At 39.8% G+C, this 13,594-nt stretch overlaps 1 protein-coding gene across 3 annotated transcripts in view; it reads right to left on the bottom strand.

Moving 5' to 3' along the window:
* Nucleotides 1–13,594, bottom strand: part of RAB3GAP2 (RAB3 GTPase activating non-catalytic protein subunit 2) — a 189,861-nt gene that overhangs the window by 48,282 nt on the left and 127,985 nt on the right. For all 3 annotated transcript variants that reach the window (XM_078784331.1, XM_078784333.1, XM_078784332.1), the window contains exon 28: nucleotides 1,508–1,574. In XM_078784331.1, coding sequence (XP_078640457.1) covers nucleotides 1,508–1,574 — 67 coding nt within the window. The remainder of the gene's footprint in view (nucleotides 1–1,507; nucleotides 1,575–13,594) is intronic.

The following is a 13,594-nucleotide window of genomic DNA, read 5'->3' as shown; positions in this document are numbered from 1 at the left end:
GTTGGAAGATCAAGTTTGCATAAGGTCTTCCCTGAAGATGGAACCTCTGGGATGCTTTTGATGTGCAACCTCAAAGACAGCTTTGGATGTGCAACCTTAAAAGTAAATTTTCATGATGTTGGCATGTGGAATACCAACCCCAAGTGCAAATTCCTTTCACTGCAATGCACCTCAAAGGTTTATACTAGCTGAGGCACATTAAAACGTTCAAGGTGTACCTTAGTGGTTTTCATAGAGAAGTTCAGGTTATGTTTAGAGTTTCATAATAAACAACCAAAGGCAGCTGAAGAAACATTCTCAGGAAACATAAATATATAAATATAAATATATATAAATATATAAATATAAATATATATAAATATAAATATATATAAATATATAAATATATATAAATATAAATATATATAAATATATATAAATATAAATATATATAAATATATAAAAATATATAAATATAAATATATATAAAAATAAATATATAAATATATATACGTATATATAAATATAAATATATATATATAAATATAAATATAAATAAATATATAAATATATAAAAATATATATATATATAAATATATATATAAATATAAATATATATATAAATAAATATATAAATATATAAATATATATATATATAAATATAAATATATATATATAAATATATATATATATAAATATATATAAATATATATATATATAAATATAAATAAATATAAATAAATATAAATATAAATAAATATAAATAAATATAAATATATATATATAAATATATATATATATATATATAAATATATATAAATATAAATATATATATATATATATAAATATAAATATATATATAAATATATATATATATAAATATATATATATATATATATAATATATATATATATATATATATATATATATATATATATATATATAATATATATATATATATATATATATATATATATATATATATATATATATATATATATATATATATATATATATATATAAATATAAATATATATATATATAAATATATATAAATATATATATATAAATATAAATATATATAAATATAAATATATATATATATATATATATATAAATATAAACATATATATATATATATATAATATATATATATATACGTATATATATATATATATATATATATATATATATATATATATATATATATATGTATAAATAGATATATAAATATATATTTAAATATATATATATTATCGTCAGTACTGCAGAATTTTCAACGAAGGATTTTAAAACGATCACGTCAACATTTATGACAAATTAAAATGAGCCCTGCACATAAATGCACCGCAAAAATTTTTATTTGCAAGGGAAATTTAATTGAAAAAAGCAACTAATTAAAATTAACATAAAAATGCTTTTCCAACTAACTTTCATCATTTTGACAGATTTATTTGGCCCTTTGGCCATTGTCAAGTTTTATCGAGCTTGTAAAAATGTTCTGAGTTACAAGAAATACTGTACAAACCATGTTGAATGTGGGGGTTACAAATTCTCGCAAGGTGATCCACTGCTCTTTCAATGAACCTGGTTTCCTGCAAAAATGATGAAAAAAGTACCGTAAGTTAGCAAACAGTTAATCCTAGTAGGTGGTAAAGTTTCAAAGCCCGGCAAATTGTTTTGAAACTGTGGGATTATTGTTCATTGCATTGTGACTGTGATTATCAGAATGCTTACTTGTGATACAATTCAATAATTCCATTGTTCATGACATGAAATGTTCAAGCCCTGAACATCGAATAACGTTTGGGGCTATAGATTGATGGTAGAGGAGGATCAGTAATCAAATTGCCCTTTGTAAGTCAATTCATAATAATGTTCTGGCTTCTGGGGAAAAACAAACATTTTTTGTCTTCCTTAAGCAGCAATGAAAGTTTCATGGAAGGGCCTGTACATAAGTCAAAGACAGGTCAAATATATTAGGAAACACCGGTGTACTTTGAAATAAATCGAAAGGAAATTAGCAGAAAACAAATGAATACATATTATATTTGAATTTGGGATCTCAGCATGAGAAGCTCTCGACTTGTTTGAGTTTTCATAGAGTGACGTGGACTGAATGCAGTACCATTCCTTTGAGTAACACTTGATTGTCTATGGCTGAAAAGCATTTGACTTGCATTATATTGAATAGTATAGCACCTGTGTCTCTCCACAGGAATATTGCTAGCTTTTCGTTACATTGGTCTACAAGTGCAATTGATTGCTTTTCTCCATGCATTGGTAATGCATACAGTGCATTCAGAAAGTATTCAGGCCCCTTCACTTTTTTCACATTTTGTTATGTTGCAGCCTTGTGCTGAAATCGTTTAAATTCATTTTTTCCCTCATCAATCTACACTCAATACCCCATAATAAAAACCACCTTTAGAGGCCATTTTTTTCCCCGCAAGGCAGGAGTTGGCCTTTTTCGGGAACCGTGGTTGTTGTTGTTTTTCGGTCCCCTTTTTGAAGCAATGTTTTACGGCCGGATGCCCTCCTTCCTGCCGCCAAACCTTTTTGCCGCATTTAACGACAAACAGGGAATTACCAGTGAACTGGTACTCAATTAGCCGACCTCGGAAGGATGACAGGCTGAGTCAACCCCCCTGGCGTTAATTCAGCGATCGACCGGGATTCGAACCCAGGATCCTAGGATCCTAAGCTGGCACCCTAGCCGCTAGCCTAACACCAGGTATCAATACCCCATAATGACAAAGAGAAAACAGGATTTTAGAAAGTTTTGCAAATTTACTAAAAAGAAAAAAACTGAAATATCACATTTACATAAGTATTCAGACCCTTTGCTATCACACTTAAAATTTAGCACAGGAGCCTCCCATTTCTCTTGATCATCTTTGAGATGTTTCTACACCTTGATTGGAGTCCACCTGTGGTAAATTCAATTGATTGGACATGATTTGGAAAGGCACACACCTGTCTATATAAGGTCTCACAGCTGACAATGCATATCAGAGCAAAAACCAAGCCAGGAGGTCAAAGGAACTGCCTGCAGAGCTCAGAGACAGGATTGTGTTGAGGCACAGATCTGGGTAAGCCTACAAAAAAATTTCTGCTGCATTGAAGGTTCCCAAGAGGACAGTGGCCTCCATAATTCTTAAGTGGAAGAAGTTTGGAACAACCAGGACTCTTCCTAGAGCTGGCCGCCCGGCCAAACTGAGCAATCGGGGGAGCAGGGCCTTGGCAAGAGAGGTGACCAAGAACCCGACGGTCACTCTGGCTGAGCTCCAGAGATCCTGTGTGGAGATGGGAGAAACTTCCAGAAGGACAACCATCACTGCAACACTCCACCGATCTGGGCTTTATGGCAGAGTGGCCAGACGGAACTGTCCAATTCTCTAATTACACATGGTTACACACGTTACCAATTAGAATGCTGGAGACTGTCGGTGCAACAATCGGCATCAAACTGCTTTGGCCTGCAATTATTTTGCGTCCAAACACTCATCCTTTGTGCCAGAAAAATAGAAAATCGCACCAATGTCCAAAGGGGATCAGTTTGGCATGTTAAATATGAAACAAGCGTTACGCCTAGGTCCCCCGTCGGGGAAGTGATGCGAGTTGACAAAGTGGAAGACGCAGAAAACATGCCATGACATGATATTTCGCTCACAAGGTTCATTCATACATGGTGGCGGCCATCTTGGATTTTGACGTGGCGACGCAATTTGCAATAGCGTTCTTCCTTATGCCTAGATACACCCACACACCAGATTAGAAGTTAGTAGTCCATTTATTTTTCAAGATATTTCGCTCACAATGTTCAGACATATATATGGTGGCGGCCATCTTGGATTTTGACGTGGCGACCCACTTTTCAAGAGCGTTCTTCCTTATGCCTAGATACACCCACACACCAGATTAGAAGTTGGTACTTCGCTTATTTTTCAAGATATTTCGCTCACAAGGTTCAGACATATATATGGTGGCGGCCAAAAAGGATTTTGACGTGGCGACCCAATTTTCAATAGCGTTCTTCCTTATGCCTAGATACACCCACACACCAGATTAGAAGGTGGTACTTCGCTTATTTTTCAAGATATTCCGCTCACAAGTTTCAGACATACATGGCGGCGGCCATCTTGGATTTTGACGTGGCGACTCAATTTTCAATAGGGTTCTTCCTTCTGACTGGATACACCAACAAACCAGATTAGAAGCTGATACTTCGCATATTTTTCAAGATATTTCGCTCACAAGGTTCAGACATATATATGGTGGCGGCCATCTTAGATTTTGACGTGGCGACCCAATTTTCAATAGCGTTCATCGGTATGTCCAGACACACCCGCACACCAGATTAGGAGTTGGTACTTCGCTTATTTTTCAAGATATTCCGCTCACAAGGTTCAGACATACATGGCGGCGGCCATCTTGGATTTGGACGTGGCGACCCAATTTTCAAAAGGGTTCTTCCTTATGCCTAGATACACCAGATTAGAAGTTGGTACTTCGCTTATTTTTCCCAAGATATTCCGCTCACATGGTTCAGACATACATGGCGTCAGACATACATGGCGGCGGCCATCTTGGATTTTGACGTGGGTTGACACACACACCAAATTCGAATGCGGTCCTTCGCTTACGCATGCACGCATGCACGCACGCACGGACGCACGGACGGGGGGAAAACCATAGTCCCCCTTTCGCTCCGCGGTGCGACGGGGGACAAAAAGTGGTTTTCAACACTAACACAAGTACGAAAAGTGGTTTTCAATGCCATCGCAAGTGCGGAAAGTGGTTCTGCAACACTAACACAAGTGTGGAAAGTGGTTATGCAACACTAGCACAAGTGTGAAAAGTGGTTTTCAACACTAACACAAGTGCAAAAAGCAGTTTGCTGCACTAACACAAGTGCAGAAAGTGATTTTGCAACACTAACACAAGTGTGGAACGTGGTTTTGCAACACGAACACCAGTGCGGAAAGTGGTTTTGCAACAATAACAGGAGCGTGAAAAGTGGTATTGCAACAATTACACAAGTGCAAAAAGTGGTTTTGCATTGCCTGCACAAGTGTGGAGAAGTGGTTATGCAACACCAACACAAGTGCGAAAAGTAGTTTTCTACACCAACACAAGTGCGAAAAGTGGTTTTCAATGCAACCACAAGTGCGGAAAGTGGTTTTCAACACGAACACAAGTGTGGAAAATGGTTCTGCAACATCAACACAAGTGTGGAAAATGGTTTTGCAAATTTACCCCAAGTGCGAAAAGTGGTTTTCAACATGAACACAAGTGCGAAAAGTGGTTTGCATTGCTAGCACAAGTGTGGAAGTGGTTATGCATCACCAACACAAGTGTGAAAAGTGGTTTTCAACACTAACATAAGTGCGAAAAATAGTTTTCAACGCAACCACCAGTGCGGCAGGTGGTTCTGCAGCACTAGTACAAGTGTGGAAAGTGATTTTGCAACACCAACACAAGTGTGGAAAGTGGTTTTGCAACACTAACACAAGTGGGGAAAGTAGTTTTCTGCACTAACACAAGTGTGAAAAGTAGTTCTCTACACTAACACAAGTGCGAAAAGTGGTTTTCAATGCAACCACAAGTGCGGAAAGTGGTTCTGCAACACTAATACAAGTGTGGAAAGTGGTTTTGCAACACGAACACAAGTGGAGAAAGTGGCTTTGGAATACTCGCACAAGTGTGAAAAGTGGTTTTGCATTGCGAGCACAAGTGTGGAAAGTGGTTATGCAACACCAACACAAGTGCGGAAAGTGGTTCTGCAACACTAACACAAGTGGAGAAAGTGGCTTTGGAATACTCGCACAAGTGTGAAAAGTGGTTTTCCATTGCGAGCACAAGTGTGGAAAGTGGTTATGCAACACCAACACAAGTGCGGAAAGTGGTTCTGCAACACTAACACAAGTGTAAAAAGTGGTTTTCAACACTAACACAAGTGCGGAAAGTGGTTCTGCAACACTAACACAAGTGCGAAAAGTGGTTTTCAACACGAACACAAGTGCGAAAAGTGGTTTTGCATTACTAGCACAAGTGTGTAAAGTGGTTTTGCAACACCAACACAAGTGTGGAAAGTGGTTTTGCAATATTCACACAAGTGCGAAAAGTGGTTTTGCAACACGAACAGAAGTGCGAAAAGTGGATTTCAACACTAACAGGAGCGCGAAAAGTGGTTTTGCAACTATTACACAAGGGCAAAAAGTGGTTTTGCAACAATTACACAAGTGCGAAAAGTGGTTTTGCATTGCCAGCACAAGTGTTGAAAGTGGTTATGCAACACCAACAACACAAGTGCGAAAAGTAGTTTTCTACACTAACACAAGTGCGAAAAGTGGTTTTCAACGCAACCACAAGTGCGGAAAGTGGTTCTGCAACATTAGCACAAGTGTGGAAAATGATTTTGCAACACGACCACAAGTGGGGAAAGTGGATTTCAACACTATCAGGAGCATGAAAAGTGGTTTTGCCACAATTACACAAGTGCGAAAAGTGGTTTTGCATTGCCAGCACAAGTGTGGAAAGTGGTTATGCAACACCAACACAAGTGTGGAAAATGATTTTGCAACACGACCACAAGTGGGGAAAGTGGATTTCAACACTATCAGGAGCATGAAAAGTGGTTTTGCCACAATTACACAAGTGCGCAAAGTGGTTTTGCATCACTAGCACAAGTGTGGAAAGTGGTTTCGCAACACTAACACAAGTGCGGAAAGTGGCTTTGCAATATTCACACAAGTGCGAAAAGTGGTTTTGCATTGCTGGCACAAGTGTGGAAAGTGGTCATGCAACACCAACACAAGTGCAGAAAATGGTTCTGCAACACCAACACAAGTGCAGAAAGTCGTTCTGCATCACTAAAACAAGAGTAAAAAGTGGTTTTCGACACGAACATAAGTGTGAAAAGTAGTTTTCAACACTAACATAAGTGCGAAAAGTAGTTTTCTACACTAACACAAGTGCAAAAAGTGGTTTTCAACGCAACCACAAGAACGGAAAGTGGTTCTGCAACACCAGCACAAGTGTGGAAAATGGTTTTGCAACACGACCACAAGTGTGTAAAGTGGTTTTGCAACACCAACAAAAGTGGCGAAAGTGGCTTTGCAATACTCGCACAAGTGCGAAAAGTGGTTTTGCATTGCCAGCACAAGTGTGGAAAGTGGTTATGCAACACCAACACAAGTGCGGAAAGTGGTTTTGCAGCACCAGCACAAGTGTGGAAGTGGTTATGCAACACCAACACAAGTGTGGAAAGAGGTTATGCAACACCAACACAAGTGCGAAAAGTGGTTTTCAACGCAACCACAAGTGCGGCAAGTGGTTTTCAACACGAACACAAGTGTGGAAAATGGTTCTGCAACACTAACACAAGTGTGGAAAATGGTTTTGCAACACGACCACAAGTGGGGAAAGTGGTTTTGCAACACGAACACAAGTGCGAAAAGTGGTTTTCAACACGAACACAAGTGCGAAAAGTCATTCTGCATTACTAGCACAAGTGTGTAAAGTGGTTTGCAACACCAACACAAGTGTGGAAAGTGGTTATGCAACACTAACACAAGTGTGGAAAGTCGTTTTGCATCACTAGCACAAGTGTGGAAAGTGGTTTTGCAACACGGACAGAAGTGCGAAAAGTGGATTTCAACACTAACAGGAGCGCGAAAAGTGGTTTTGCAACAATTACACAAGGGCGAAAAGTGGTTTTGCAACAATTACACAAGTGCGAAAAGTGGTTTTGCAATGCCAGCACAAGTATTGAAAGTGGTTATCCAACACCAACACAAGTGCGAAAAGTAGTTTTCAACGCAACCACAAGTGCGAAAAGTCGTTTTGCATTACAAGCACAAGTGTGTAAAGTGGTTTGCAACACCAACAAAAGTGGGGAAAGTGGCTTTGCAATACTTGCACAAGTGCGAAAAGTGGTTTTGCATTGCCAGCACAAGTGTGGAAAGTGGTTATGCAACACCAACACAAGTGCGGAAAGTGGTTTTGCAACACCAGCACAAGTGTGGAAGTGGTTATGCAACACCAACACAAGTGTGGAAGTGGTTATGCAACACCAACACAAGTGTGGAAAGTGGTTATGCAACACCAACACAAGTGCGAAAAATAGTTTTCTACACTAACACAAGTGCGAAAAGTGGTTTTCAACGCAACCACAAGTGCGGAAAGTGGTTTTCAACACGAACACAAGTGTGGAAAATGGTTTTGCAACACGACCACAAGTGGGGAAAGTGGTTTTGCAACACGAACACAAGTGCGAAAAGTGGTTTTCAACACGAACACAAGTGCGAAAAGGCATTCTGCATTACTAGCACAAGTGTGTAAAGTGGCTTGCAACACCAACACAAGTGTGGAAAGTGGTTATGCAACACTAACACAAGTGGGGAAAGTAGTTTTCTGCACTAACACAAGTGTGAAAAGTGGTTTTCAACGCAACCACAAGTGCGGAAAGTGGTTTTCAACACAACCACAAGTACGGAAAGTGGTTCTGCAGCACTAACACAAGTGTGAAAAGTGGTTTTCAACACTAACACAAGTGTGAAAAGTAGTTCTCTACACTAACACAAGTGCGAAAAGTGGTTTTCAACGCAACCACAAGTGCGGAAAGTGGTTCTGCAACACTAATACAAGTGTGGAAAGTGGTTTTGCAACAAGAACACAAGTGTGGAAAGTGGTTTTGCATCACTAGCACAAGTGTGGAAAGTGGTTTTGCAACACTAACACAAGTGGAGAAAGTGGCTTTGGAATACTCGCACAAGTGTGAAAAGTGGTTTTGCATTGCGAGCACAAGTGTGGAAAGTGGTTATGCAACACCAACACAAGTGCGGAAAGTGGTTCTGCAACACTAACACAAGTGTAAAAAGTGGTTTTCAACACTAACACAAGTGCGGAAAGTGGTTCTGCAACACTAACACAAGTGCGAAAAGTGGTTTTCAACACTAACACAAGTACGAAAAGTGGTTTTCAATGCCATCGCAAGTGCGGAAAGTGGTTCTGCAACACTAACACAAGTGTGGAAAGTGGTTATGCAACACTAGCACAAGTGTGAAAAGTGGTTTTCAACACTAACACAAGTGCAAAAAGCAGTTTGCTGCACTAACACAAGTGCAGAAAGTGATTTTGCAACACTAACACAAGTGTGGAACGTGGTTTTGCAACACGAACACCAGTGCGGAAAGTGGTTTTGCAACAATAACAGGAGCGTGAAAAGTGGTATTGCAACAATTACACAAGTGCAAAAAGTGGTTTTGCATTGCCTGCACAAGTGTGGAGAAGTGGTTATGCAACACCAACACAAGTGCGAAAAGTAGTTTTCTACACCAACACAAGTGCGAAAAGTGGTTTTCAACGCAACCACAAGTGCGGAAAGTGGTTTTCAACACGAACACAAGTGTGGAAAATGGTTCTGCAACATCAACACAAGTGTGGAAAATGGTTTTGCAAATTTACCCCAAGTGCGAAAAGTGGTTTTCAACATGAACACAAGTGCGAAAAGTGGTTTGCATTGCTAGCACAAGTGTGGAAGTGGTTATGCATCACCAACACAAGTGTGAAAAGTGGTTTTCAACACTAACATAAGTGCGAAAAATAGTTTTCAACGCAACCACCAGTGCGGCAGGTGGTTCTGCAGCACTAGTACAAGTGTGGAAAGTGATTTTGCAACACCAACACAAGTGTGGAAAGTGGTTTTGCAACACTAACACAAGTGGGGAAAGTAGTTTTCTGCACTAACACAAGTGTGAAAAGTAGTTCTCTACACTAACACAAGTGCGAAAAGTGGTTTTCAATGCAACCACAAGTGCGGAAAGTGGTTCTGCAACACTAATACAAGTGTGGAAAGTGGTTTTGCAACACGAACACAAGTGGAGAAAGTGGCTTTGGAATACTCGCACAAGTGTGAAAAGTGGTTTTGCATTGCGAGCACAAGTGTGGAAAGTGGTTATGCAACACCAACACAAGTGCGGAAAGTGGTTCTGCAACACTAACACAAGTGTAAAAAGTGGTTTTCAACACTAACACAAGTGCGGAAAGTGGTTCTGCAACACTAACACAAGTGCGAAAAGTGGTTTTCAACACGAACACAAGTGCGAAAAGTGGTTTTGCATTACTAGCACAAGTGTGTAAAGTGGTTTTGCAACACCAACACAAGTGTGGAAAGTGGTTTTGCAATATTCACACAAGTGCGAAAAGTGGTTTTGCAACACGAACAGAAGTGCGAAAAGTGGATTTCAACACTAACAGGAGCGCGAAAAGTGGTTTTGCAACTATTACACAAGGGCAAAAAGTGGTTTTGCAACAATTACACAAGTGCGAAAAGTGGTTTTGCATTGCCAGCACAAGTGTTGAAAGTGGTTATGCAACACCAACAACACAAGTGCGAAAAGTAGTTTTCTACACTAACACAAGTGCGAAAAGTGGTTTTCAACGCAACCACAAGTGCGGAAAGTGGTTCTGCAACATTAGCACAAGTGTGGAAAATGATTTTGCAACACGACCACAAGTGGGGAAAGTGGATTTCAACACTATCAGGAGCATGAAAAGTGGTTTTGCCACAATTACACAAGTGCGAAAAGTGGTTTTGCATTGCCAGCACAAGTGTGGAAAGTGGTTATGCAACACCAACACAAGTGTGGAAAATGATTTTGCAACACGACCACAAGTGGGGAAAGTGGATTTCAACACTATCAGGAGCATGAAAAGTGGTTTTGCCACAATTACACAAGTGCGCAAAGTGGTTTTGCATCACTAGCACAAGTGTGGAAAGTGGTTTCGCAACACTAACACAAGTGCGGAAAGTGGCTTTGCAATATTCACACAAGTGCGAAAAGTGGTTTTGCATTGCTGGCACAAGTGTGGAAAGTGGTCATGCAACACCAACACAAGTGCAGAAAATGGTTCTGCAACACCAACACAAGTGCAGAAAGTCGTTCTGCATCACTAAAACAAGAGTAAAAAGTGGTTTTCGACACGAACATAAGTGTGAAAAGTAGTTTTCAACACTAACATAAGTGCGAAAAGTAGTTTTCTACACTAACACAAGTGCAAAAAGTGGTTTTCAACGCAACCACAAGAACGGAAAGTGGTTCTGCAACACCAGCACAAGTGTGGAAAATGGTTTTGCAACACGACCACAAGTGTGTAAAGTGGTTTTGCAACACCAACAAAAGTGGCGAAAGTGGCTTTGCAATACTCGCACAAGTGCGAAAAGTGGTTTTGCATTGCCAGCACAAGTGTGGAAAGTGGTTATGCAACACCAACACAAGTGCGGAAAGTGGTTTTGCAGCACCAGCACAAGTGTGGAAGTGGTTATGCAACACCAACACAAGTGTGGAAAGAGGTTATGCAACACCAACACAAGTGCGAAAAGTGGTTTTCAACGCAACCACAAGTGCGGCAAGTGGTTTTCAACACGAACACAAGTGTGGAAAATGGTTCTGCAACACTAACACAAGTGTGGAAAATGGTTTTGCAACACGACCACAAGTGGGGAAAGTGGTTTTGCAACACGAACACAAGTGCGAAAAGTGGTTTTCAACACGAACACAAGTGCGAAAAGTCATTCTGCATTACTAGCACAAGTGTGTAAAGTGGTTTGCAACACCAACACAAGTGTGGAAAGTGGTTATGCAACACTAACACAAGTGTGGAAAGTCGTTTTGCATCACTAGCACAAGTGTGGAAAGTGGTTTTGCAACACGGACAGAAGTGCGAAAAGTGGATTTCAACACTAACAGGAGCGCGAAAAGTGGTTTTGCAACAATTACACAAGGGCGAAAAGTGGTTTTGCAACAATTACACAAGTGCGAAAAGTGGTTTTGCAATGCCAGCACAAGTATTGAAAGTGGTTATCCAACACCAACACAAGTGCGAAAAGTAGTTTTCAACGCAACCACAAGTGCGAAAAGTCGTTTTGCATTACAAGCACAAGTGTGTAAAGTGGTTTGCAACACCAACAAAAGTGGGGAAAGTGGCTTTGCAATACTTGCACAAGTGCGAAAAGTGGTTTTGCATTGCCAGCACAAGTGTGGAAAGTGGTTATGCAACACCAACACAAGTGCGGAAAGTGGTTTTGCAACACCAGCACAAGTGTGGAAGTGGTTATGCAACACCAACACAAGTGTGGAAGTGGTTATGCAACACCAACACAAGTGTGGAAAGTGGTTATGCAACACCAACACAAGTGCGAAAAATAGTTTTCTACACTAACACAAGTGCGGAAAGTGGTTCTGCAACACTAACACAAGTGCGAAAAGTGGTTTTGCATCACTAGCACAAGTGTGGAAAGTGGTTTTGCAACACTAGCACAAGTGAAGAAAGTGGCTTTGGAATACTCGCACAAGTGTGAAAAGTGGTTTTGCATTGCAAGTACAAGTGTGGAAAGTGGTTATGCAACACCAACACAAGTGCGGAAAGTGGTTCTGCAACACTAACACAAGTGTAAAAAGTGGTTTTCAACACTAACACAAGTGCGGAAAGTGGTTCTGCAACACTAACACAAGTGCGAAAAGAGGTTTTCAACACCAACACAAGTGTGGAAAGTCGTTTTGCATCACTAGCACAAGTGTGGAAAGTGGTTTTGCAACACGGACAGAAGTGCGAAAAGTGGATTTCAACACTAACAGGAGCGCGAAAAGTGGTTTTGCAACAATTACACAAGGGCGAAAAGTGGTTTTGCAACAATTACACAAGTGCGAAAAGTGGTTTTGCAATGCCAGCACAAGTGCGAAAAGTAGTTTTCAACGCAACCACAAGTGCGAAAAGTCGTTTTGCATTACAAGCACAAGTGTGTAAAGTGGTTTGCAACACCAACAAAAGTGGGGAAAGTGGCTTTGCAATACTTGCACAAGTGCGAAAAGTGGTTTTGCATTGCCAGCACAAGTGTGGAAAGTGGTTATGCAACACCAACACAAGTGCGGAAAGTAGTTTTGCAACACCAGCACAAGTGTGGAAGTGGTTATGCAACACCAACACAAGTGTGGAAGTGGTTATGCAACACCAACACAAGTGCGAAAAATAGTTTTCTACACTAACACAAGTGCGAAAAGTGGTTTTCAACGCAACCACAAGTGCGGAAAGTGGTTTTCAACACGAACACAAGTGTGGAAAATGGTTTTGCAACACGACCACAAGTGGGGAAAGTGGTTTTGCAACACGAACACAAGTGCGAAAAGTGGTTTTCAACACGAACACAAGTGCGAAAAGGCATTCTGCATTACTAGCACAAGTGTGTAAAGTGGTTTGCAACACCAACACAAGTGTGGAAAGTGGTTATGCAACACTAACACAAGTGGGGAAAGTAGTTTTCTGCACTAACACAAGTGTGAAAAGTGGTTTTCAACGCAACCACAAGTGCGGAAAGTGGTTTTCAACACAACCACAAGTACGGAAAGTGGTTCTGCAGCACTAACACAAGTGTGAAAAGTGGTTTTCAACACTAACACAAGTGTGAAAAGTAGTTCTCTACACTAACACAAGTGCGAAAAGTGGTTTTCAACGCAACCACAAGTGCGGAAAGTGGTTCTGCAACACTAATACAAGTGTGGAAAGTGGTTTTGCAACAAGAACACAAGTGTGGAAAGTGGATTTCAACACT

The sequence above is a fragment of the Myxine glutinosa genome, chromosome 9, assembly GCF_964187855.1.
Source record: "Myxine glutinosa chromosome 9, kmMyxGlut1.1, whole genome shotgun sequence".
NCBI classification, from domain to species: Eukaryota; Metazoa; Chordata; class Myxini; order Myxiniformes; family Myxinidae; genus Myxine; species Myxine glutinosa.
This window is presented reverse-complemented; position numbering and strand designations above follow the sequence as displayed.